The sequence below is a fragment of the Ornithodoros turicata genome, unplaced genomic scaffold (genome assembly GCF_037126465.1).
Source record: "Ornithodoros turicata isolate Travis unplaced genomic scaffold, ASM3712646v1 ctg00001327.1, whole genome shotgun sequence".
In the NCBI taxonomy this organism is placed as follows: Eukaryota; Metazoa; Arthropoda; class Arachnida; order Ixodida; family Argasidae; genus Ornithodoros; species Ornithodoros turicata.
The window spans coordinates 40,890-67,671 of record NW_026999552.1 but is presented as its reverse complement, the minus strand read 5'-3'; the positions used below and the strand labels follow the sequence as shown (position 1 = coordinate 67,671).

Genomic DNA, 26,782 nt, shown 5'->3' with positions numbered 1-26,782 from the left:
CTAGAGCCATATGTGCACCATACCAAGGTGATCAAAAGTGGGCTAACACTTGAGAGACAAGTTCTTGAACTCTCAAAGTCTCTGAAACCTCACTGAAACTCTCAAGCAAGCAGCATGCTGATCGAAAAGCTCCAAAGGTAATGCCATTGAGTGGAATCCGCACTGAATTGAATCTACCAAAATCAGCAATACTTTTAAGTGAAGAGTGGGTAACAGGTTTCAGGTGCCACTAATAACCAGAAGTTGATGAAGGAGGACATTTCTGGCAGCACAGCTATGTTCTTTTCCATTGTTTGTGTTTCCGTCCCTAAGTGGGACGCATTTCAGGTGCACCGCGTGTTCAAGATAAGGAAGTTTCACGGCATTAGAATGAATTAGTGTTAACGTCGACAGTATCGTACAGACGAATCTTCGTCTGATTGGAACACAACCTGATGCGCTGAATTTATTTTGCTGTATATTCATTGGTCCACGCAACATATGTTTTCCGGGGCGTATGTTGCTAGTGCGACCATTTATCAATCATCGACGACTGAACGTTTCGGCGCTTTCTGCACATGAGTTGTCCTTGAAACAGCTATCTCTCGCTCTCAGCGCAAACCAATTCCCTTTCCACTACTTATTTGCTCTTCCGGTTTCTATCTGCCGCGGGCAGACACTCCCAAGTGTTCGTGCGGTGTGGATCTCTGCGTCTGTTGTCGTTCGCTCCAGCTGCAATTGCCGGGAAATGTCGGGTAAGAACTACGTGCATTCATCGTTCAAGAGATTTGTTTTGACGGGCTCGTCGGCGCTGCACTTTTCTCCGGTGTTCTTTCGCCGCAATATTTTCTGGGCTTTACAACTCTGTTCGCGGTTATCATCTCGGTTTCTGCTCACGACAACTGTATCGAGTGTTGCATGTGGTCCCTCGTCATTCCTAGAGCAGTGATGGGCAGTACTTGAAGTACCAAGTAGTCAAGTAGTACATTTCTGTGTACTTGTACTTTACTTCAAAATACATTTCTGTGTACTTGTACTTTAAGTACATTTTAAATCGTGTACTTTGTACCATACTTAAAGTACCTTTGGCCGAGTACCGTCCCATCAAGAACTCAAGTAGCCACACTTGGACTCCAGACAAAAAATCACAGAAGAGTATAAAAAATACACCCTTCTAAAAGCGATAAAATCACAACAAGAAGACGAAAACACACAGATAGGGCTATCTCAGTCTGAGTTTTCGTCTTCTTGCCGTCATATTAGCGCTTTTAGTGGGATGCAGTACCAAGAGTCCCAGTCTGACATTAACAAAAATGATTTTTGTGTTGTTAAAGAGCATATTTGCTGAAGCAGACCTATCGTTGAGAGGCTCGATATGTTGAAAAAGTATCAACGTTTCTATGATTATGTAAAACAAATGGAATACAACGACACGCACACATTATGACACTGCAACCGGCAGCACAATGACTTAGTCCATTGCCATATCAGTTTTTCCAATGCAGGGTTCTATGCTTTTTTATATAGTTTCCTTCATTGGCAATTATTAATCATTTATTTCGCATTATATGTGTGATTGTATTTCACGATGAACACTCCGAAAGACACACATGCTTTCACTTTTACATTTTACGTTTTTTTAATTGGTCACATGGATTACATTGCTGCAGATCACAGTCGTATAAAAATAAAGGCTTGCATTCTGCTTCATCCTTTTTTACTTTGTTCAAATTCTTTTTTTTAAACATGTTGTATTTCAAAAATCAGCAAGGTATACCCAGAAATATATAATCTCGGTTGGCTTGTATTTTTCCCCTTGAAATTTCCTAGCCTGTTATAGCAGAAGATTAGTACCGGAACACACCACTATGCGGGTGATCTTGGATCATTCAGGATATAATACTATTTTGCATAGTCAGAGCACAGCTGACTGATTACCCCTCTACATGTAACTGCAAATTATGACATCTGATTAAGTTCATATTCACGCGTCAGTATACTTAACCTAGGACTTTATGGCTTGAGAGCATTTGTGAAGAATACTCGCAAAAGTTTTGCCAAAAAGCAAGACACACAATAAACAGCGAAATGCAAAGTGATAGAAATTAAATTGGCAATGTACTTGATGAGTACTTGAAGTACTTTGCCTATAGTACTTTGTACTTTACTTAAAGTACATTTGGAATTGGATGCTTTGTACTGTACTTGAAGTACTAATGTCGCCAGGTACTTGGTACTTTAAGTATAATTTTGAGGTACTTTGCCCATCACTGTCCTAGAGTAGAGGGGTTTAGTACATCGTACGGCTATCGCTTATGTGTACGTAAGGGCGTTGGTGGTTCCGCGCACCGCGCAAATCTCGATTTCTATTATGAGCGTGAGCAGAACCATCGACACTATTCCTTACTGCGGAAGGGATATCATTGGTGGTGTTGCGCGGAGTTCTATTTCTGTTGTGGATGTGCGCAGAACCATGAACGCTATCCCTTCCGTACGCAATGGCGATAGCATACGATGCACTAAAACTCTATTGGCGACTTTTAGTACATGGGACGGTGCTTACAACAACAGTTCCATAAATACGCCAATCACCCTCTTTCTTTCGAACGAGTGACATCATTGCTAAGCTTTAATTTGATAACTTCTTTGATGGTGTCGTTTTCGTAGAATTCCTCTGATGCACTAAAACCCACTATTCACTGCGATTACATGAACGCCGGCTGAAAGCTCCAGTCAACTATTCTTCAACGTTGAACGCCCAGAGTTTACATGACGACTGAGTAGCACTCCCAAAGTTGAACAACACTGTACTGAAGCTTACAGCAAGCCGCTGGTGAACTCGACAGCTGTCGCCTTTTAAGTTGATATCGCTCAGGCATTTAGCAAAACGCACAAAAGTCAGGCATTTCGTGAAATGCCTAGAGAAGCGGCGAATGCATTTCGTTAAATGCCCGTTCGCGTCGGGCATTTTGCAAAATACCGAACGTGTCGGTCTTTCTGCCGGAAAAGGTAGATGCACGCTGTAAATGACCGCAGTTTTCCTGTGATTCCGCGAGAGAATTTTTTTTTTAAATTCCGAGATACGGAGGCCGCAATTTTCCTTCTTCGACGCCACACCTTGTACAACTTAGGTACCCTTTGCTTTGCCTCGGGTTTGCTCCTGCTGTTAGTGTTCACCTATTGGCTCATAAAAAATGGGGCAGGTACCGCACAACCGAGGTAGGACACTAAGTATGACAATTCATGAAAAGGGCAGGTATTCCGTTAAATGCCAGAGGAGCGGCTTATCCGTGAAATGCTGGAACGCGTAAATCGTTTTGTGTGTTTGGAAACAATGAACATTTATCAACCTTAAAGGGATAGTCGCATCCGGAAGCGTGTTCCGGAACTATTATGGTCATGTTCCCTGTCGTTCATAATGTACGCCGGCAAATTTTCTCCGCACAAATCCACTTGGTTGACTCAGAAACGATTTTTAAATGTTCGCGCTTCCGGCGCGCACGGCAATCCCCGCAAGGCGCCGACACTGGATGACGTCACCCGGATAAACCAACCATCAGGAGGCGCTCCTTCCCGCCGCAGATTCTGTGTGTGTCTGAGCGTGCGGCTGCCCCTTTTTCTTGTTGTCTTGTCGCGTTTGCTTTGAAGTACTTTGAACCATAGCGTGTGGCCTAGGATTTCACGCCGTTGACGTGCGATGTCACAGCCAGGAAACCGGTGCTACGTGCTCGGGTGCAGAAAGACTTATAACGCGAATCCCGAGCTTACATTTCACCGACCTCGCAATGGCGAAACGAAACGAAAGTGGGAGGCAGCGATCGGCAGCCACTACTGTGGTGTGGCCCAAGGATTGAATGTTTCACGGGTCTGTTCCTGTCATTTCGCCGACGACGCCTATTTTGATGAAGAAGATATTGCAAGTTTGGCTTGGGCTACAGCAGAAACAGAAGCGGCTGAAGATTGACGCCGTGCTTACCACCCCTACCACATTCGATCAGGAACAAGGGCAGGAACCAGTAACGGAGGTAAGTGACAATTTTGCGTGGTCACAGCTATACGCTGCGATGAAAAATATCAGTTGTCACAGTAAACATAATCGCGAACACCTGGCCTCGCCGCCGATTGTAACGTCACAGTCACACCGGCTACTAATGTACACAAATTATTACAATGATTGCAGCATCCTGACGCAATAGTACGCGTACTCAAGAGAAAAAAGATTGGTGTGTTGTTGCTGTGCTAATTGTGGCCAGTATTATGCAGGAGTAACGTAACACTCCACATGACAGCATTATTCTAATCTTATTGCAGCTAGTGGATGTTTCTACAGTTCATAGTGTAAGCTTGATGGTAGCATTCAGGGATGTGAAAGCATCGCAATCTGTGTTTGGCTACGTCCGAGACACTTGCATCAGTATTCTACTGCAGCCTTGTTGCTAATTTCTGGCTCTATTTCAGGCGGCAGCAAGCACGTCAACGGAATCAAGTGGATTTGGTATGTTTTGTCAAGCCACGAAAATATTGCAATTCTTTTTGCACGTCCCACAAAATAATGGATATGTACGAGCCCTGAAAATTGTAGAGTTCTGTGAAAGGAATCTTGTGTGATGCGGCTGCCAGCGTTTATAACGTAATGTCGACAGGAAAATAACTGTGCCAGTGAAATAGGGACCGCAAAGGGAAGATTTATTTGCATAGTCATTTTTATATTTGTTATTGTACCTGCTAGGCCCTCAACATATTCTTTTGAGTGTTAACACCCAAGGCCATATTTCAGATGCGGAGGTCATGGCTGAAGCAAGTGCTGGGGACCCACTTCACGGCGCATCTCACAAGGGGGTTGTCATCCCCTGATTCCAGGAAGAGGAAAACAATGGACACAGGCTTGCATAGCGTATTAGTACACCAGATATGGATCTGCCAACATGAACCCTCCTAACATCCCTGTGGCAGCGTACCTGTAACCGCCCAGACTTCACACCACATTAATGTAGAACCACAGCACAACATAATAAAATAGCTTAGGTTTATTTGCCTCCCATACATAATGGGAGGCAAATAAACCTATGCTATTTCGTTATTCCCACTCCGTCATACTCCACTGTACAATAAATCGATACAATTATAGGGTCATTCTTTATTCCCGTCACTACGCCGCATTAGTGCAGTACAGTCTGGATTTGATGCCAGAGCTAATATTGCCACGTGTAGTAGTTTTTGCTGTACAGACGGGTAGACAGTCTGTTGACTGCAACTGGAGATACAGAGTGACAAGCAAAACATCCCCCACACTGCAATGACGAAAAGACGAAAATTGCTGCAAGACAAAAATTTTGCTGACATAGGCACACTTTGTGTAAATGAGCCCTTGGTCATCCCCCTTGCCTCCCATCAGAGGTTTTGGAGGATACTATAGGTGTGTGGTGTACGGATAGGTTTATCCGTACACCAGACACCAATAGCATCCTCCTAAACCTCTGATGGGAGGCAAGGGGGATGACCAAGGGCTCATTTACACAAAGTGTGCCTATGTCAGCAAAATTTTTGTCTTGCCACTACATATCTCCAGTTCCAGCCATCAGTATGCGCCAGCTTGTCTCTCTTGTCAAGACACCCTTGCTTCGATGGTCCAACGCTGATAGCCTTGATAGGACGTAGATGGGAACTCCCTCCTGATGGCTCGGACAACGCATCCAGGAACCTGTCGTCTGTTCCTTGGACCAAGGTATCCCCAGACCCATCTCGTGAATGACGAGTATACCGTGAACCTCAGGCAGCTGGAAAAGACAAATCCACATGACATTTCTTTTTGTTTAGCATTATATTTTGTGGGCATTTGCATACCTGCCAAATCTCCCACAGTGTTGGGAAGACAATGGCCAGAACAGAAGACAGACACTATCCCAACCTTGGAGTTCAAAGCCTGTGCATTCCTTTCTTAGTTCCGGGGTCTCCCGCATTTTGAATGTGGAACGTTGGCAGGTGTGCGACATAGTACAACAGAAAAATGGTCCGCCTCTTTCAGGATGAACCCGATTCCAACAGCTAACTCCCTCCCGAACCAGCTTCCCTAATATTCCGGCAAAATCCAATTTCTCCCAAAATATATTACTCTTACATTCTTCAGTAACATGCTCCCCCCCCCTTTATTGGCACCTCAAATGCTTCTGTTTTCAGACTTGTAAGACTATCCTTCAGAATTCCCACTGGATATCTGTCAATCAGAGTTTTGTGTTGCCAATCAGGACATGGCTAACTGGCATAATTGAGAGCATATCGAGACTAGCTGAGGCGACTGTGTTGCTTCACTTTTCCTAATGGAATTGTTGGACCAGGATTCTGGGTCGTTCCACGGCTGTCGGCCACGCTTATGATTTATGGGGGACAAACTTGTGTAGGCCAAAAAGCTGCTGAGAATAGCCGCCCCTTTTGTATACAACCCCTGTCCACTTTAGGTTCGACAATTTGCGTAACCAACAACACCCGACTAGCACCCGAGTTTACCCTTCCGAATCTTGATGGGAGGTCATTTAAACCGAAAAAATCATTACGGTCGTAATCACAGCAAACGGAAGAGCACTGCAGCAGGCTTACCTGTGGTCCTGGGGATTGAGTCGCCTAAAATGTTGATCATAGCGGCAGAATTGAGGCGCGTACACCACTAGAAGCTCCCTACGGAGTCAGATGTCCCTGAGTAATGGGTGTTGTGTTATGCACTGCACGGCGGCACTGTTGCACATTTCTACCACCCTGGCAACAGAATGGCAACACAGGCGCTCGTCGGGCTCCTGTGGGTCGCAGACTCCACACAGACACCTGCCGACAACAATTTCAACATTCTAAACTGTTTCGCACATCCGACGGCAACCATGCAAAGAGATACGTCACCTGAAAATGTCATCCCGCGGGTTAGCCGCAGCCACATCTCGTGCATGGTCGGCGGGTTCCAGAGGCATTGGGTCCGTAGAGTATAGGTCATCATCCAGCATTAACTCGTCGCCGCTACCGCTTACATGTTCGTCAGAATCTCCCCCAGACAGAGAAACATCACTCTCGTTTTCAGACTCCATGTTTGCTACCTTCGCCTTCGCTTCGCGATCGCCAAACAGGCGCGCGGCTCGCATTTACCCAGGGCGCGCGCTGATTGGCTTTATCCGGGTGACGTTTGCTCCCACTTTTAGAGAGCGAGGGCGCAAGGATTCCGGTTTCCTTTTCATCGGATTGCGCGAAAAGTACGCCGCGGATCGAAATGGTATTTTCGGGCCCATTTCAGTGCTCGGCAAGGAATTAGAATTCGCATTAGTTTCGAAATTGACCTCGGAGAATGCGACTGTCCCTTTAAAGGTCAGCTGTGCCGATATCCCAAATAGTCGAAACGGTTATGATATTCTGAAAGCCCACATCCAGCTCTCCCCAAAATGCACCTTCATTCTCTCAGTTCGGTACAGTACCATGTCAGAAAAATAGATAATTCATTCCGAAACACACATGGGCGCAGCCATTTTTATGACGTAGATGCACCAGAACGGGCATTGTGACGTGTACGCGCCTTCGTACTTGTCAGTGGATTTCAGCTACTTCTTCTCGCGGCTTCACGTATCTGTGCTTGAAGATGTCGGACAGGCGGGTTCCACCGTTCCGCGATAAGTAAACAGTGCAGCAGCTGCGAACTCATTCGCGAACCAACCACTGTGCGACGTTGTGACTGAAATTCGTCGTTTGTGTTTTGTGAGCACGTACAATTTGTATCAAGTCGCGTCTGCGTTAGCCCCTTTACGGCACTTGCCCATTGTAGAGACTGACGTTTCGACAGCCGTGTTAGCAAGAAAATGCCGACAGCGTTTTATTCCTGCAGGAAAAAAATGTGCTATGTATTTGAGAAACCGCATACTGCTATGGGACAAGTTTTACGTACAATTTATCAATGTGGAACAGCGTCGACGATGGTATGTAACGACGAGAGACGTAAAACGAAATACAAATCACATTTTAAACTTTTTGTGGGATTCTCTGCATTTTCCAGAAGCTTTCTTTGAATCACACACTCCCATGTCACGCTGCGTTGTGTGGCACGCTACAAACTACTGCACTTTATGTCTAACATCTGGATATTGTTTGTGTGTTTTGAGCACCGTCGCACAAAAACATGCACACGAAAGCTCCAGTAGCCATGTGGTTGCACACTATGCAGACGCAAAAGAAGTACCAGAGCGCATATTGCCACTTAGAAACGGTGTTTTTAGAAATGTGGTGTCTGAAGAGTTAGGGCATAGCATAGATCCTAGAAATCAGGTGCACCTTATCCTTCTGTAGAGTGCTCTTTCAATTCACAACTCAGCCCATGGGGTGTAAAAGTGTTAGAGGCAATTATGTGACTTGTCGTCCTGGGTGACATCACTGGCCAGCCTCGGAATTAATTCCGTCCTCAGGAATTATTGTACAAATCACTTTGTATGTAGGCCATGATAAGCAATATGTAAGCTGCAACCTTGTCTGCAGCATTCTGGACTGCCTCTTACCTTTACAGTTAGAGACACGTTACCAAACCATTTGCAAAGGGCACTCTTACAGGGGCCGTGTAACTTGAGTTTTTAATTTATAAAATCTATAAAAATATAAGGATACAATATGTAATATGAAATTTATATAAAATAAGAAATAACGTTTATAAAAAGAATTTATAAAAGATAAATAAAAGGGCTTCATGGAAGCAATCCGGTAGCATACCCATTGCACATGAAGCACAATTATATATGCTTGGACATCATCTAATTAATGTTCTGAACCATATGTGTGGCTGCATACGAAATTTTTTATGCGCATGCTCTACCTTCCTATTCCTACATGTGCACACGAATAACAGTGAATATATGTGAATTCGCAAAAAGCAACGCTAGACTCTACAATCATTGTGCCCTTTAACTTTTCCACATTTATGTCTGGTGAATAGGGAATATCTTACTAGAAAAGAAGACATTTGTGCATTGTTTGGCAAGCAAATAAATATATTTATTTACATTTCCATCAATCAACAATGTTGTGACCTGGTGCAAATATTAATGTCAACAAGGAAAGTACTTACCCGGTGTAAAAGCCATGTCTCATGCGGTGGAAGACTGTAAAGGAACGCGGCATTCGGCGGGGGAGGGTAATGGACAGTGTGGGGTCAACGGAATAAAGCAGAGAGTGGGTGGTGCTGTCACGTTGCCATTGAGACTGCATCATGGGGTTCCAAAGCCAATGCAAGTAAGGAAAGAGTGCTTCAAATACCTGTATTCCTTGTTGTACTCCTTGTGTTCCTTGTATTCCTTGTTGAGGTGTTGTAAAGTTGATTTCCGAGACCAGCAACGCTAACTGCTTCCGCTGTGCTCGTACGACCGGCAACGGCTCCAGGTACCTTACGGTAGCCCAATCAACTCAACACCACCAACTCAACTGCTGGGAGCCCAAATATTTGCGCCACTCCACTCCACTGTAAAAGTGGAATATGGCATCGCAAAAAACAATGTTCTGCAGCCTCAGACATGCCACAAGACGGACAACCGTCCGTACGACATATCCGAAAACAATGCAAACATTCACGGAGTGGGAGGACACCATGGTCCAGCTTCCACTGGAGACTAGCACGCCGTGCATCAAGCCAGCCTGCAATGATATGCCGCCAGGCGAACTTCGTTGGCACTGCTGGCCTTGCTGGACCCGGTCGCATTTCCCTGAAGGCGGCGTAGAAATCAGACACTCCTCAAGAAAATGTCTTTACCTAGGCATACCGCGCGCGCCGCACATCAACACCAGGACTAAAATAAGCAGGGAGTATTTCCACCGTGCGGCGAAGCTCGGGACTCTCTAGGAACCACCTGGGGGCGTATCATAAAAAATACTGTACTAACGCTCAGGCCGGGTGCTCCAATACACGGAGCGCTTCAAAGAGAATACGGAATTGAAGCGCCAAACACTTTTCCGGTACAGCTGGTACTCCCAACCCACCCAGACCACGGCTTCCGTGTACTTGAGTCCTACAGACCCATTCAACGGATCCGCCCCACAGAAAGCGGCGGAACACTTGTCTTGTGATAGCGGCTTGTATTACCGCTGGTGGGGATGAAACAGACGCTAAAAAACACAAGCGACTGTGATACCATGCTGCTAGCAGACGGGTCCGAAAAGTTATCGGCATATCAACGAATTTAAGCTCCCGCAGCACACGGCACTACAGCGGCTGAATACTCGATGCCAGCTGACAGCTGAGACCCCGGCACTGTCAAAAACTACTCCTAGGATTTCAACCTGGGGTCGTACAGGGACTTGAAGCGGTGCAGCACAGGTTGCATGGCTGAACACTTAAAAAAAGAGCGACACTTTTGAATCTGTTCAATCTTGCCCCAGAAACTGTGCCGTAGTCTTGAAATGCTTTCAACACTAGTTCTAGGGAACGCTCGCGGAGTATTATGCCGGAGACCTCGTCAGCGTACGCAAACGCGGGCCTTTGGGCGCGGACTTGGCGTTCTAGACCCACGACATTTGTCCTCAACTTTGGCCGCAACTCTTTGTTGCACATTTTTGTTCCGCAGTCTAGAACACAATTTTTACGCGTGAAAAAGCTTTTTCAACAGGTCTTGTTCAACCGCTGTGGTAAAACTTGGAACAAAAGTTTACGGAGCACCGTGGTGTCGCGTTTCTTCGTTGGAGCGACACTGTGGCAGCAAACAGAGCGCACACACATATTGAGAGATGGATTGAATCGCTGGTCACCCGTGTTTTATTCAGTCTCCTCCTGAAAGCAAGCAGCCGTACCTTACTCACTCGCATTCATTCAGCAGCACAAAGGCGATACGGACTGATACGATACTTATGAGACTGGTACGGATATGATATATCAGACGGCATCACGTGAAAATGGACAAAATAACATTTTCCCGCCCACTGACACGGAACATACGCACTTTTGTTTACCTGCTGCTCCGTCCCTTTTTCCTTTGAAAACTGCCCGGCACAGCAACAATCACGTAAAACTGCAGACGGTCGAACAACGTTCCTTGTCACCCAACGCTGATAAACCGTATAGATAATTGCATATCCAAGCAGCGCAGCACCGTAAAAATCGTCGTGCACCGTCGACGCCATTGCTTCACATCTTTGGAAACTACATTTCCTCAGCGGTGGCAGGCATAAAAAGTGGCGCGCTTTACGAAGTCGCACAAAACTGTTATTTCGCAACTCGCTGACATCAATGTTGCAGCTGTATTCCTCCTTTCGTAAGAGGAAATCGCTTCTTGGCTTGCCGTGAACGTAGCAGATCCGGCGCACGCAAGAAGTCAGCTATTTGCTCGCTGCTGCGGCACAGAAAACTGCTCACGAGCTTCCTAGAGCTTATGATGATAGAATGAGTGCCCTAAGTAGGCGATGTTGCATCCTGGGTTTCAGTGGTCCTGATGTCAGGACCAAAATAGCCTTCGATGTCCATCGTGGATACGAGGAGAACATGCTCACGCGTTACACTCATGCCTACCATGCACTTTATTTTGCGGGTTTGCCGCGCGGTGGAAAGGGTTTGCGGGTTTGCCGCGAGGTATTTTGTGGGTTTGCCGCTCTTCTGAAAAGGCGGATTATTAACTGTCTCGACTTTGCAGCCCTCTCATGACCGCAAACGCTATTTTGCGTACAGTACTTTGTGAAGCTTCACCGAAACTCATAAGCGTTCTGTAAGCTTTGAACTCTCTGCAAAGAACAGGTTCATACAACCTAGGCAAGACAAGTTTGTATACTGTATTGCGGCATGTCTAGCAAATTTGTAGAAATGCTGTAAATCTGTAACTGATCACATTTTGGGCTCTTAAGTGCAATATAAATAGAACATGTGAGCGAACGCAAGGGTCACAGCACGGGACCCTGAGCACGCGCAATGTGTGCAATGTAAAAATTTTCTCGCGTTTAAAAATATAATCCTAGCGATTTTTCCATATGTTTGACAAGTATTGTACTAACCGTCTGCACTGTCGCAAATTTTCTGTCTGGGCTTCCACAGCGCGTATTTTTGACGTGAACGTAGGCATTTTTCGCAAAATTGACGTTTTCTTCATCTTTTTACTCTGAATCCGTTACAACTAGGACACAAATTTTTGACACTAGGACAAATTTTTCGTATGTTGCTTGGCAGATGTATTGGCTGCCATGTCATTTTTTGTTTCATGACATGCAGGCTAAGGACACTCTCAGCACTCCAAAGTAGTATCACGTTTTTTCGTCGTATTCGCGTCTCAGACAAACTATCATAATTATAAGCAATGCCAATTTGCGTGGTTGTATGAACCTGTTCTTTGCACAGAGTTCACAATTTACGTAACGCTTTTGAGTTTAGTGGAAACTCCATTAAGAAAAGGAAGATACGTTTTGCGCCATTTAGCGGAACTTGAGAGGGCTGTTAGCTGGAGAGGATTAATAATTGCCCTTATATATATATATAAAGAAGTTTCCAAATTCTATAGTAATTGTATAGTAAAATCTAGATAGGGCACATACAGAAGCTATAGGAATTCTATACAGCCTTTATCTAATCGTAATCCATTTCCAATGAATATTTGAAGGCCAGTTACTATGGGGACTGTATACAGGAGAATAGGATACGTCGTAAACAATGAGTAGAATCGCCTTTCATTTTCGGTACAGCGTACAGCTTAGATAACTCGTAGGCGACGCATGGTTTGCACCTAGCCGATGCAGTAGCTATCTCGATAACCTTCTTTTGTACTTGCAAAACCAGGAACATTCCATTTACTTCGCCGCGACAGCAGAGCGGTGCTTTGCCACTCCAAACCGCGCAAAAAGAAAAAGAACAGCAAAAATAAAATACAATAAATACAGACGGTAGGGAAACACCTGTGACGTGTTCGCAGAGGAACAAATACTGGTACAGCACACAACGAAACAGCTTGGCCACATGTGGAGCCGCCTTCGCTTGAGATGCAACCTCACGGGTGAGGAGAGCACGCACAGATTGCTATTTCGGTAGCGAATAACAGCCACTAAAATATTTGCCCCAACTGGTTAATATATTACTGTATTAAGGGCTGTGTTGATTATTTAAATTACTCAGGAACCAAACCAGCACGATATCCACACCAAATTAATGTGCTGCTGCATGTTGCGCATGCATGGAGCCCCGTATTATACGATTAGCTTCCGCGATCAGTGCCTTGCACTTGGTTTAAACGGGGTATAGACAGTTGAAATAGGTACAGAAACGGTACTTCAGCCCTGGTTTACCTTTCTTTTATACATATTGTCACGAAGCGAAATGGGTCGGCGAGTCGTCGAATAAACAGCGAACGGTTTATTAGACTATTTGGTAGCAAAACACAAGAGTGTAGCTCTCTGAACACAACTGAGTCAAAAGAATGAATGCTCCAGCTTGGAGCGCACAAGCATTTCAGCGTGGCGCCGAAAAGTCTAGAAACAGCACGTGCGTTTGCCAGAGAGCAGGCGATGTGTCTGGAAGCTTCTTGCTTCTTCAGCATGCGCCGGGATGAGATGTACCGTTTCGTGCCTGCCCTAGAAGTTTCGCGATGATGATTTCTGGCATTGCCCCCTCCGTAGACGTGGCATCGTCTCGATGCCGTTTCTTCTCCTTTTTTTTGTTTTTGTTTTGTCATGTTGTCTCCTTCCAGCCAGTCTTCAGCGCTACCTGCTGTAGTACGGCTTGGGTCGAACGACGTGAACTATTTCAGTCCTCGGGGTCGTCGAGAGGGAACGCTGCCCTCAGGTACCACTTCGTAATCCAGGTCTCCAATGCGTCGAAGTACTTTGTAGGGACCGAAGTACCGCTTCAGTAGCTTCTCGCTCAGGCCTCGTCATCGAATCGGCGTCCAAACCCATACCAAGTCGCCTGGATTGAAGCTTACGTCTCGTCGGCACAAATTGTACCTTCTTTCATCGACGCGTTGTTGTTGACCAATGCGTAGTCTGGCCAGCTGGCGGGCTTCTTCTGCTCGCTGTGCGAAGTCCAGAGCGTTGTTTTCCACATCACTGGGTTCGTGGGGCAGCATCGCGTCCAGCATAGTAGATGCGTCATGGCCGTGTGCAAGGCGGAACGGTGTGAATCCCGTTGTTTCCTGGACAGCCGTGTTATAGGCGAACGTGACGTAAGGCAGTACTTCGTCCCATGTCTTGTGCTCGACGTCGACGTACATCCAAATCATGTCGGCAAGGGTTTTGTTTAGGCGTTCAGTGAGACCGTTCGTCTGCGGATGGTACGCCGTTGTCCTCCGGTGAGCGGTGTGGCTGAGTCAAAGGATTTCTTGTGTTAGCCTGCTTGTAAATGCCGTTCCCCTATCGGTGATTAAGGCGGTCGGAGCTCCGTGCCGTAGTACGATGTTCTCGATGAAGAACTTGGCTACTTCTGTTGCTGTGCCCTGTGGAAGTGCCTTAGTCTCAGCATAGCGTGTCAGGTAGTCGGTGGCGACGATTATCCAACGATTTCCGGAAGACGAACGTGGGAAGGGCCCGAGTAGATCCATCCCAATCTGCTCGAACGGCGCTGACGGCGGTGCGATTGGATGAAGATACCCAGAAGGTCGTACCGGCGGCGTTTTTCGTCGTTGGCATTCCCGGCACGTCCTTACGTAGTGGTGTACGGTCTTGGCCAGTTTTAGCCAGTAGTACTTTTCCCTTATACGGGCCGGTGTCCGGCTGTATCACAAATGACCTGATGACGGTTCGTCGTGGCAGGATTCAAGAATCTCGGTGCGCATTGGGGGGGGGGGGGGGTCCCCAGGCACAACGAGAAGCCACGTAGCGCCTGTGGTGCGTGGTTTTCTTTGTAGAGGACACCATTACGTAGGGAAAAACTTGGGAGTGATCTTGTGAAGATGGGAGGAACGTTGTCGGCGCGGCCCTGCAGATAGTCGACGAATGTCTTCAATTCGGGGTCGTTGTACTGCTTGGTAGACATGGTAGTCGCGTTCATTAGACCGAGGAAGGCGTCGTCGTCCTCGAGGCTGTTGTCCTGTCGCTGGAGTGGTGCTTGGGACAGGCAGACGGCGTCGTTGTGTTTTCTTCCTGACTTGTAAGTGACAGTTACGTCATACTCCTGTAATCTCGCTAGGCGTCCTGAGGGGTCCCTTAAACCAGCCAGCCAGCACAGAGAATGGTGGTCTGTTACCACCTCGAACGGCCGTCCGTACAGGTAGGGACGCAACTTTGTGATGGCCCATATGAGTGCAAGACACTCTTTTTCGGTCGTCGAATAGTTCTTTTCTGCCTTGGTTAGCGTTCTGCTTGCGTAAGCGATGACACGTTCGACGCCGTCGTGAAGTTGGACGAGCACGGCTCCTAGATCATCGTTGCTTGCGTCGGTGTGTATTTCTGTTTCGGCGTTTGGATCGAAGTGGGCAAGCACGGGTGCGGTCTGTAGACGCGTCTTCAATTCATCAAATGCCTGTTGCTGGGCTTCACTCCAGATAAACGAGGATCCGTACCTCGTGAGGGCATTCAGGGGTGACGCAATTCTTGAAAAGTTCGGAATGAACCGTCGGTAGTAGGCGCAAAGGCCAAGAATGCTTCGAACGTCTTTCACGTTAGGAGGAACAGGGTTATTTGCGATGGCCACCGTCTTCTCGGGGTCGGGGCGTACGCCGTCGCTGCTCACGAGATGGCCGAGAAATCTGAGTTCCTCGTAGCCGAATCGACACTTCTGAGGCTTCAACGTCAGCCCTGCAGTTCTGATAGCCTCGAGGACTTGCTTTAGCCGTTCGACATGTCCTTCGAATGTTCTTGCGAAGATGACAACATCGTCGAGGTATACCAGGCAGGTTTGCACTTCAACCCGGCGAAAACTGTATCCATAACACGCTGGAACGTCGCTGGTGCCGTGCAAAGCCCGAAAGGCATAACCTTGAATTCGAAAAGTCCATCCGGAGTGACGAAGGCAGTCTTCTCACGGTCCCGTTCGTCGACTTCAATTTGCCAGTACCCTGTCTTGAGGTCCATTAGAAAGAAAAATTTTGCGTTTTGAAGGCAATCCAGCGTGTCGTCTATGCGCGATAACGGGTAGACGTCCTTCTTCGTTATCTCATTGAGTTTCCGGTAGTCGACGCAGAACCTGAGTGTTCCGTCCTTCTTCTTCACTAGTACCACCGGCGATGCCCACGGACTGGTCGACGGCTGGATAATGTCATCTCTTAGTATATCTTCTACTTGCGTTCGGATCGTTTCTCGCTCTTTGCAGGAGACCCGGTACGGCATGCGGTGAATTGGACGGGCCTTTTAGTCGACGATGATGCGGTGCTTCGCAATGGGCGTTTGTCTTATTTTCGACGATGCAGCGAAGCAGTCACTGAAATCGTTGAGCATCTGGAGAAGGGTTTGCTTTTGAGTTGTATTGAGTTGAGGGTTTACGTCGAAATGTCCGGCCTCGTGTTCCGTGGTGACCGCGATGCGAGCAGTGTTTATCAGGCAAACATCCGTGGTGGAGTATTGGTCTACGATGACGGCTATCTTCGTGCCGTTCGCCAGGTGTTGTGGCTCCGGGCGAAAATTTGTGACCAGGAGTTCGAATATTCCGTTTGTTACGGGCACAATTCCTCTTGCTATCCCAATTCCTCGTTCGATGAGATGTTGCGTGTTGCTTTCAGCCAACAAACAGCCAGTCGGTGCTCTGTCGCACGTAGCGGTCACAAGGACTGACGACAAGGGAGGCAGGTTGACGTGCTGAGTCGTCACAGCGGTTACGTTCGTGTTTGCGCGTTTCTCCGGGTTATTAGTGCCCACCACTTGTCTTCTGCTGTTTCCGGCGTTTTAAAAGAGATAACTCAATTTGTGAAGTCGATGATTGCTTCGTTTTCAACTAGAAAGTCCATTCCGAGTATTACATCCCGTGGGCAGTTCGGCAAGACGGCAAAGCTGACGACGTACTGGATGTCACGCACTTGTATGACTGCCGTGCATCGGCCAGTCGGTGTTACGACGTGTCCACCAGCAGTGCCGATGTCAGGCTCATCCCACTTCGTTTGCACCTTGCGAAGCTTCTTAGCCAACCTACCACTTATAACAGAGTCGTCGGCTCCGGTATCGATTAACGCAATCATCTCATGGCCGTCGATGAGTATTTTCAGGTGATTGGTAATTATTCGAGCGTCGTGTTGGTGCTGCGTTGCTGTTCGTCGAGTTGGAGGACTTGTAACTTGTCGTCGATCTGCAGCTTCACGTCCCGGAGCTGCAGTCTTCAGTTTTCCCGGTTAGGGCTGCGCCACACAGGTCGTCTTGCCGGTGACGGTGAACGTCCTCTTCCTAGCGACCTGCTGCGGTGGGGGACGCTCGGGGACGAGGTCGCGTCGCGAGCCAGCAGAAGCATTCTGCTGCCGTAGATAGTCTTCAATTGCGGCGGGGCGACTGCCGCGCTGGGGGCGGGGGGCGTCGGGTGAAAACCGGGGAAGGCCAAGGCGTCGGTAGGGACATCGGCGATAGACGTGGTTGGCCTCTCCGCAGTGGTAGCAGAGCGGTCTGAGGTCGGGAGTTCGCCAAACGTCTGTTTTGCGAAACGGCTGAGAGTGTGGCGGGACGCTCGGAGTAGGTTGGACAGGCCGAGGAGGCGTCCAACGGTTTCCGTAGTACGACGGACGAGTAGGTGGCACTTGTCTCAGAGCGGCGGCGTAGGTTGGTCTCGGTACTTCGGCGTCGGGGTTGGCGGTTGTGGATGTCTGGATTGCCTGCTGAACCTCGTCCTTGATGATCGCACCGATCGAAGACAAAGGGTCTTGAGCCTTCTCAGGACAGAGGAGAGCTCGTACTTCTTCGCGTACCACCTCTCGAATCAGCTCTCTGAGCGATCCGACGTCGAGGCCAGCGGTCGTGGAGAAAGCCTCGTAGCCCTGGTGTGGTTGGTTTGACGGTAGCGCGAGAGAGCAGGGTCCTCTCAATGCGGACTGCTTCGTCAAGAAAAGCGTCGGTCGTGGCGGGTGGATCCCGGGACAGGGCGCGAAAAATTTCTTCTTTTACGCCCCTCATGATTTCGCTGAACCTTCTTCTCCTCGGATGCTTTGGGGTCAGCTCACCGGAAGAGCCGCAACACATCTTCTACGAAGCCTGTAACGCTTTCGTTTGGCAGCTGGATCCGTCTCTGGAGCAGATGTTCAGCGCGTTCAGCTCGTTGTTGAAAAGCGAACGCCTCGCGGAGTTTGCTTTTGAAGACGTCCCAGGACGTGAGCGAAGTCTCGCGGTTCTCGAACCATGTCTTCGCGGTGCCTTCCAGGGACAAATAGACGTTGACGAGCTTCTGGTCGTCACTCCAGTTGTCGAACTTGGCGATCCGCTCGTAGTGGTCGACCCAATCGTCCGCGTCGTCGTAATACTCCCCGCTGAATGTCTTCGGCGACCGTGCATGGGCTATGGGCGTGGCAACAGGTTGCGCCACTTGGGTACTGGTCTCCGCAGTCATCTTCTTCTTGCGTTTAGGGGGTTCTAATTGACCGAATTCTGCAGGCAGACCAAGCTGTCTTCTACTTTGTCGCAGTTGGTCTTCCAGGCCGTTGGACAGGGGATGCCCCGCACCTCCACCAGAAATGTCATGAAGCGAAATGGGTCGGCGGGTCGTCGAATAAACGGCGAACGATTTATTACACTACTTGGTAGCAAAACACAAGAGTGATAGCTCTCTGAACACAACTGAGTCCAAAGAATGAATGCTCCAGCTTGGAGCGCACAAGCATTTCAGCATGGGGCCGAAAAGTCTAGAAACAGCACGTGCGTTTGCCAGAGAGCAGGCGATGTGTCTGGAAGCTTCTTGCTTCTTCAGCATGCGCCGGGATGAGATGTACCGTTTCGTGCCTGCCCTGGAAGTTTCGCGATGATGATTCGTGGCAATATACCTTTTATACATTTTCTTCTGACAGTGTAGAAGCAGCAGTGTGTGAAGTGCAACATTAAAAAGTAAACAGTAAATGTTCGCATTCCCTGAAGAGATAAACAGACCGCGGAATTATATGCACTAAAAACCCACTAAAGATGCATGCAATCATGCAGCAAAAAATGGGAAAACATGCGACTAAACATGCAGCAAAAAACGACGAAACATGCATACAACATCCAGCTAAAGTGGCAAAGCAATCATTAAACATGCAGCAAATGCGGCAAAAAGTGCAGACATATGCAATGTGCGCATGGTTTATTTTCATGCGCCCTTACAAAAATGGCTGTTGACCTTTTGTTTCCATTCTACAGAAGTTAGTCAACAGAGAGCACAGACATTCAGTAGACTTTCTATTAGCCTTGTGTTTACCTCACATATTGATTTTATGTTGACTTATGGAACTTTAAGTCTTGTTGACAATTATTCACAGGAAGGTAACAGGTCCTTCTGTAGACTCTCCATATACTTTACACAAATTTCCTGTGACCTTCATGTGTAAGTCTTGTTATATGTGATCTCAATTTCTCTGTTGGCTTTGTTGTGACTCAGCTGTCAATGAGTCGGCGTTACCCACGAAACTACCTCCGTCCTTTTTTAAAAGGCTCGGCGACCGTTACGTGAGGCACTTGGTATATGCTTCTTAATCGAGGAAGATACATGATTTACTGAAGCCCGATTAACACCATACCCGTATGATGTGAAGACTTTTTGTGGACTTTCTGTGACTTAAGCGAAGTTGAATTTCCTCACTCACTTTTCGTCACTCGATTTTACCAGTTTTTTCAAAAGGCCTCGAAGCATTGTTGCATAGTCGCCTCGAAAAGTTTTTCACGAAGCATTCTGTTATCAATGATCATCAATTTGGTTTCAGGAAGTTCTGCTCTACGGAACTTGCCTTGCTTGCCCAAAAAGAGCTATTAATTCATAACTTTGAAGAAGGGTTGTATACACTAGGGGTTTATTTAGATTTTTCCAAAGCTTTTGATTTTATTGACCATTCTTTATTGTTGCTAAAACTACAATACTATGGAATTCGCGGTGTCGTTCTTTCTTTGTTATCGTCATACTTGTCAAATCGCACTCAGTATGTTTCGATGGGCAACCACTCTTCTACCGCCCGTAAAGTAGCGTCAGGTGTCCCACAGGGCAGCATCCTAGGATCGCTGCTATTTAATATATATATTAATGATATCGTAAATGCCACTGAGGTCGGAGATTTCTACATCTACGCCGATGATACAACGATATATTTTTCAGGGACGAATTTAGCTACGGTAGTGGATAGTGCAAATGTTGCTCTCTGTGCTATAAATGAGTGGGCAGTAAACAACCGTCTTCTAATAAATACTGATAAATCAAAAGCGGTATTATATAAAGCAAAAAACAAACCCATGCACTGCACGGTAGATGTAGTACTGGGAAATCAGCAAATAGATGTTGTGGATTCCGTAAAAGTCTTGGGTGTTGTTTTCTCTGCTGACCTATCCTGGACTAAACAGGTTGACTTAGTTTGTAGCAAAATTTCAAAAGTTTGCGGTATCTTGTCTAGGAATCGACTTCTTTTCCCTGTACAGGTGAAACTTTTGATATATCAGTCACTTATTCACTCCGTTCTCTGTTACTGTAACCTGGTGTGGTGTTCTACTGGTTTGGTTAACTTAAAAAAGATACTCATATTACAAAAGAGAGCCGTTAGGATCATAGAAGGTGTCTCCGTTTACACACACGCTGAGCCCCTATTTGAGAAGCTAAGGATTATGCAAATTGACATCCTCTCTAATTACACTCTCGTTAGGTCGTACCTAGGGCCCTTCGCTTAAACAATAGCAGATGGTTGTCGCTGTGCAACCTTGACAGAACTACCAGTCGGCAGACACTCCAAGCACATCTGTGGCAGGTACCGCCAATAAGAACAAATTACACCAAACAATCCTTAACTACCATTGTTCTAAATAGCTTCTTGAATTCTAGTATTGATGTTTCACAGATGTCCTCAAGAAATCTGAGAAATATGTTTTCAAGTCAACTGAATTGATAAACTTGCATTTTGTCGTTCTGCATGTGTGTAATATTATTCCTTTTCCTTTTTCTAAGTGAATTTCATTGATAGCCTTGTATCGGTTATCTCTACTGCGCATGTTGTATCATGCCTTTCAAATATTTGCCTGTATTATTTTCTTTTGTTTGACTCCGCTGTTGTTTGCACCAAATGTAGTGTGGTACCGCCCTAGTCAAGCGGCTTCTGCTGCTTTTTGGCGTACCACCTTGTTTTGTGTTTGACACAAACAGAAACAAATGAAATGAAATGAAAAACTTCACTCAATCGCAACACGCATAAAATACACCAAATTCAGTACTGCGAAACTATATATGTATCTATTTTATTCCGAAAATGCATACCTTGAAAGTGGTATCCAGGGTCGACACAATTATACAAAACATCCCTCGCACACAGTAGCGAAGTATTCCACACGTACACATGCTTTATGCCACACGGTGTCGCGTCGCACAATAGACAGTCAATGACCGGTTGCAGTCTGAGTTCTTCTGGCGACCCACGATAACGGATAACGGGTGGACTTCAAAATTCACTGAATTTCGGCGAAAGCGACGTCTCTGAAGCGCTGGAGAGAAATATGTCTGAATAGGGCGTTCAATCGCAAATTAGCAATGTTCAAACGCAAGTGAGTAAACCGAATAAAATGGTCATAGCAACAACAAATTTGGTTCACAATCAACACCGGCCACGAACTGATACTTGTACACTTAACTGACGGGACGCAAAACTGCAGCCGCCGCTCGAAACATACAAAACCCTGCAGCACAATAGTCGTGGTATGAATACAAGTGAAGCTTGATCACACACTTCTATCACACAGCTTACCCCTTACTACGCAAAATGATATCCTCCTTTGTTCTTTCTTAGCCCGCAAAAACGAGAATGAAATTAACAGAACCAACACCGGCCACGAACTGATACTTGTACACTTACCTGACGGGACGCAAGACCAGCAGCCGCTTCTCGAAACGAACAACAAAAACCTACAGCACAACAGTCATCGTATGAATATAAGTGAAGCTTGATGACACACTTCTATCACACAGCTTACCTCTTATGACGCAAAATCATATCCTCCTTTGTTCTGTAATTGACGTACGAACGCTGAGAGCCTGAGACAGTCGAAACCAGTGGAGTGCAGCTGTAGCTTCCACAGTTTCGCCGCGAAAACCACCGCTCCCCTTGACCACATGATCATCCGTAACGAATCACGACAATGTAGCCGGAAAACGGCCCCAAAAAGCGCGCGCTGGCTGATCGAACTGCGCATGTGCGCTGCGTGCCCTCTCCACACCCTCTCACTCGAATTCTCTCCCCCGCCCCCCCCCTGTTCCGCGCTTCGCCAGGCCATCTGCTAATATTATTGAGAAGCATAAGATGAAAATCCAGAAGACGAAGGAATTCACATGTACAAATTTATTGACACGGTAAACATATAAACAAGAAGCAACATTTGAATGCAAGTAAATCTACACGATTATTGCAGAATACTGCAGAATAAATAGTGCCGAGCATCAGAAAGCGTCACTATCATATTATACAATTCTGAAGGGAACCTATTCGGTTTGGAGAAAGTAGATAGTATTATTATACACATATATAGCACGTGATGAGTCGCAGAAGCCATCCGTTTCATCCCAGCACAACTCTCGAATTTTCTGGTGACAGGGGCCACATGCTCGCGGATCGCAGGGTCACGAACAGCTGTCGGTGTCTGAATGAAAAAAAAAAAAAAAAAGGAACCTGTTAATGATATGGTAAACCCGAGCACAGGCAACGTTAATTGACTGAATAGGCTCTGTAAGACATGCTATCGTTATGCGCCTAATGCCGACTAATGACAAAATTCGAGGAGCCCTGCGTACGCGATGCACGCTGTTTTCCTTTTCATGCACACCAGTGTATTAAACATCAGACACATTCAAATAGCGGAACAAAACGCAACAAGTAACACCACGCAGAATCATCAACCAGATCATGACTGATAACCGGCAGAAAGTGATGTAATACGGGACAAGGCGTACCTCCATGCACACAGTTAGGCGACATATTAAACGTCTGATCACTGACATGCATCATGCGTTTGTCTGCTTACCTTTCATTCAGGCGTTCGCCCATGGCTCGAACATCTTCGAAATCCACGAAACGAAATCACGGTCTGCTCACATACGTAGACGCCAGCTACACAACGGTCAGACGGGTCGGCGCCTCGGAGAAACGAACGCGGGCGAATCCACCGGTTAAATGAGCCTCAGCCAATCATGATCGAGAAAGGTCACGTGGGGGAACGGAGCCAATGGAAAGTAAATAGCCGGAATTTGGCGGGAAATGCCAGCGGCGACACTATTTTCGCGGCGGCGAAACCCGCTTACTGTGCCTCCTCTGGTCGAAACATCTTGCAACCGTTCCAACGACATTACGATGATGCTAATGGCGATGACTCCTTCGTGATGAGGCGAGGGCGAGGCACGGAGGTGCAGAATCAAAATGTGCAGCAAACCTGTCGCATGCGCATCATCCTCATGTGGTCGCGTATAAGTTGGAAGTACATTGTGTACTGAACTGGAGTATAAATAATACGAGGAACCGTCTTCTCAAAGCCATCGAAAATGTATTTAGTGTTTTAATATGTAGCTAAAAGGTGGCAAAGTAGCGTTCAAGCTACTACATTTAAGTATAAGTTCAGGTCCAAATACCGCTTTGTTTAGAATGCAGATAGCACGGACCTCTCCACCTCCCAGGAGTGGTGTACACCCCACACGGTTTTTGCAACACACTCAGAAATTGCTGATATTACCCATACAGCTTGTCTCCAAATGAATAGAGCCACAAGTATGTCTCTATATACATATCCCTCCCCCCCCCCCCTATGGGATGCTCGGTACCCCCTTGAGGTCGACTTCTGTGGACATTACTGTCTGATAATGCTGTAATTAATACGGAATTCATGTATGTAGTGAAAAAAAAGTACTTGCTACATAGGCGCATAGAAAGTCCACAAACTGTGAACAACAGCATCTATATACCTTGTCCACAAAAGGTACACATAAGGTAGTTCAAGAGATTGTCAAAATGATGTCAATAGCAATTCCTGTTGACTTGATCAACAAGAAGTCAAAATCAACACACTGTCAAGACAGGAAACAAGAAGTCCACAAGAAGTCTGCAGAAAGGAAAAATCCATTTTCATAAGGGCGTGTTGTACAGAACTTCAGGGTACACTCTACATTTACAACATCAACAATGACTAGAAGAACGAATGTTACACCACCGTCAACTACTTGTATACCAACCAGGAATTACTGCTCCACATATGGTCGCACCAGTGAGACTTACGTTTCCATTTTTTTTTCTATTTGTATTCTATTCCATTCTTTACTGCTTCAAGTTTTCGGGGCTGGAACTTTGACATCTCTCTGTAAGCATAAGCTTGTATGCTGAAAAGTTCCTCTCAACAACATTGCTTTGGTGACCAAGAAGATAAATGCTGGAATTCTCTTGTACCTAATCCCCTGGGGATTCATCTGGCAATATGAATAGGAATCGTTTTCTGACGAAGGAGTCGGGCTATTCACAAGCAAGGACAAGCGTGGGACCAGCCTGTTGTACCAGACGACCAGATGCGCGAATTCCCCAAAATTGGGGAATTCGCGAAAAAAAGTTAGAAGCGAAAAAAATTCGAAATAAAAAGAATTAAGAAAGGGGGGTTAAGTTCCACTGAGCTGAAAATCTGGACACGACGGGGAAGTGTGCTGGATACGGCTTGACTAGGAAGAAAAGTATTTTGAGTACTGAGTAGCAAATACAGTGAACCCTCGTTAATATGACCCCCGATAATATGACGTACTCACTTTATGACTGTTTTTATTGGGAACCGTTCCGCCGCCATGTAAATCCATCTCGTGAGTATGGCAATCCGCTTATCCGACTATGACTGAGCTTTTGTCACAAGTAGGGTCAAACAATATTCTCGTTATTCTAACCACGTCACATGACCCGCAGAGTAGCCCCAGGGAGAGGCTACACACGTACTTCAGGCCAGTGCCGGATTTACGGGATGGCAGACGGGGCACTTGCCCCGGGGCCCCCACCACAGAGGGGCTCCCACCAGTAAAGGTCTTGTCCAAGGGAAATCCGTTTTGCATGCCTGAAACGCATCCCTGAAACGGAAACTTGGTAAAAATCTGTCCTCCGTCCACGCATATCGACCCCGAATAACACATTGGATAGACATGAATAGAATATTTATTTCACTTGTCTACGAAATGTTCAAAATATGACAAAACCTTGCTGCTGAAAAATCTCGGACTAGTGTGCCACACGGCCGACATCCTTTAGAAACAAAACGATGTCATTTATAGACATATAATACACGAATACATAGAATAATACATAGAATGCACGAGAGAGCCCCCACAGCACTGTGCCCCGGGGCCCCCACCACTGTAAATCCGGCACTGCCTCCGGCAGAGGGTGACACGTGTTGAAGTAGGGCGATAAGGTTTTGGATGACTCCTGATGTTGTTGACCTCGGAATTACTCATAGCACTTTGCGGACTGCCAAAGCACTGTAGTGCTTAAAACAGCAGTGACCACGAGACCAGGCCACACTGTGCTGCTGCTGTTGTGCACCTAAAGATGGCCGAAACGAAGCGGTCTCTGAGGTCGGCGGATTGTGCGTTTCTCGTTAGTATGACAATTCGCTTTATGACTAAAATCTGCGGGAACGGTGGTGGTCATATTAACGAGGGTTCACTGTACTGGAAAAAGTATTTTAAATACTGTATTTTGAGTACGTACTCAAGATACGTTGAGTCGGCTCCACTGCTGGTTTCGCATGCGTCTGTAGCGAACGCAGCCTTCCGCGCGTCTTCACGTGCCCGGCATCCGAGAAGGTCGCGCCAGCCCGACGCGCACCGTTGAACAACACATTTATGCACAAACATGCAGTATTCTTAGAAACATGCACTAACGTCCGAAACTTTTCATGCATTTTAAACCCTTCACTAATGCATTCATATGGCCTCAAAACATGCAAATATATTGCGTTCGAACCTCTGCATGCCCCGGAGAGAAACATGCAAAACTCGCAAACTTGCGGTCTGGTGATAAATCACAATATTTCTGTTAGCATTTGTATCCATGTTCGTACAAGCACACATCGTATGCATTAGTTGTTCTTCAAATGTACAGCAAAAAAGTACCACATGTCCGTAAATAGGAAATTCCGTGCCTAGTATAAGCTCTATACAGATTCTATACAAACTCTATACATTCTAGTTCTTGAGTCCCATATACAAAGTGTATAGAGTTTACCAGCTAAAAAGGCTATACAGCTTCTATCTATTTTCTATGCGCAAGATTGGCACTAGACATGATAGATAGATTCTCTATTGGTCCTGTATAGAAACTATAGTATAATTTTCATAAGGATGGACTCCAGGATTTCTAGACGATGTTATATACGTAATAAAGAGTCCACACTCTTAAAAATGAACTTCACCGCATAGCACACTCATAGCCGACCATCATCTCGAATGATATCGTTATCTGCCCTGATTTGTTGAAAACGGGAGGCGTACGCTTTTTTTGACAATTATGAACAGCATAAGTGTCACAAAAAAGGCGTACGCCTCCCCTTTTCAACAAATTAGGGCAGATAACGATATCATTCGAGATTATGGTTGGCTAGGAGCGTGCTATACGGTGAAGTTCATTTTTAAGAGTGCACACTATTTTCCCTGGAGGGGGGGGGGGGTCGAGCGATTCCCCCGGGAAGTTTGACGTGGAATGACCCTAGTACGATTACAACTGTCGATAGTTAATTATCGTAAAACCGTGGA

The 26,782-nt window shown here is 46.5% G+C and overlaps 1 protein-coding gene and 1 long non-coding RNA gene across 2 annotated transcripts in view; one reads left to right on the top strand and one right to left on the bottom strand.

Annotated features, from left to right (window-relative positions):
• Positions 1 to 631: 631 nt before the first annotated feature.
• LOC135376830 (methanethiol oxidase-like) overlaps positions 632 to 26,782 on the top strand; it is a gene marked incomplete at its 3' end in the record, with an annotated part of 63,504 nt that continues 37,353 nt past the window's right edge. Inside the window, exon 1 of the mRNA XM_064609284.1 lies at positions 632 to 734. Within this exon, the coding sequence (XP_064465354.1) occupies positions 728 to 734 (7 nt within the window). The remainder of the gene's footprint in view (positions 735 to 26,782) is intronic.
• On the bottom strand, positions 5,608 to 7,292 carry LOC135376829 (uncharacterized). The gene is made up of 3 exons (XR_010417881.1): positions 6,868 to 7,292; positions 6,574 to 6,795; positions 5,608 to 5,756 (listed from the first exon to the last, which is right to left on the bottom strand). It is a non-coding gene; the product is annotated as an uncharacterized LOC135376829 (long non-coding RNA).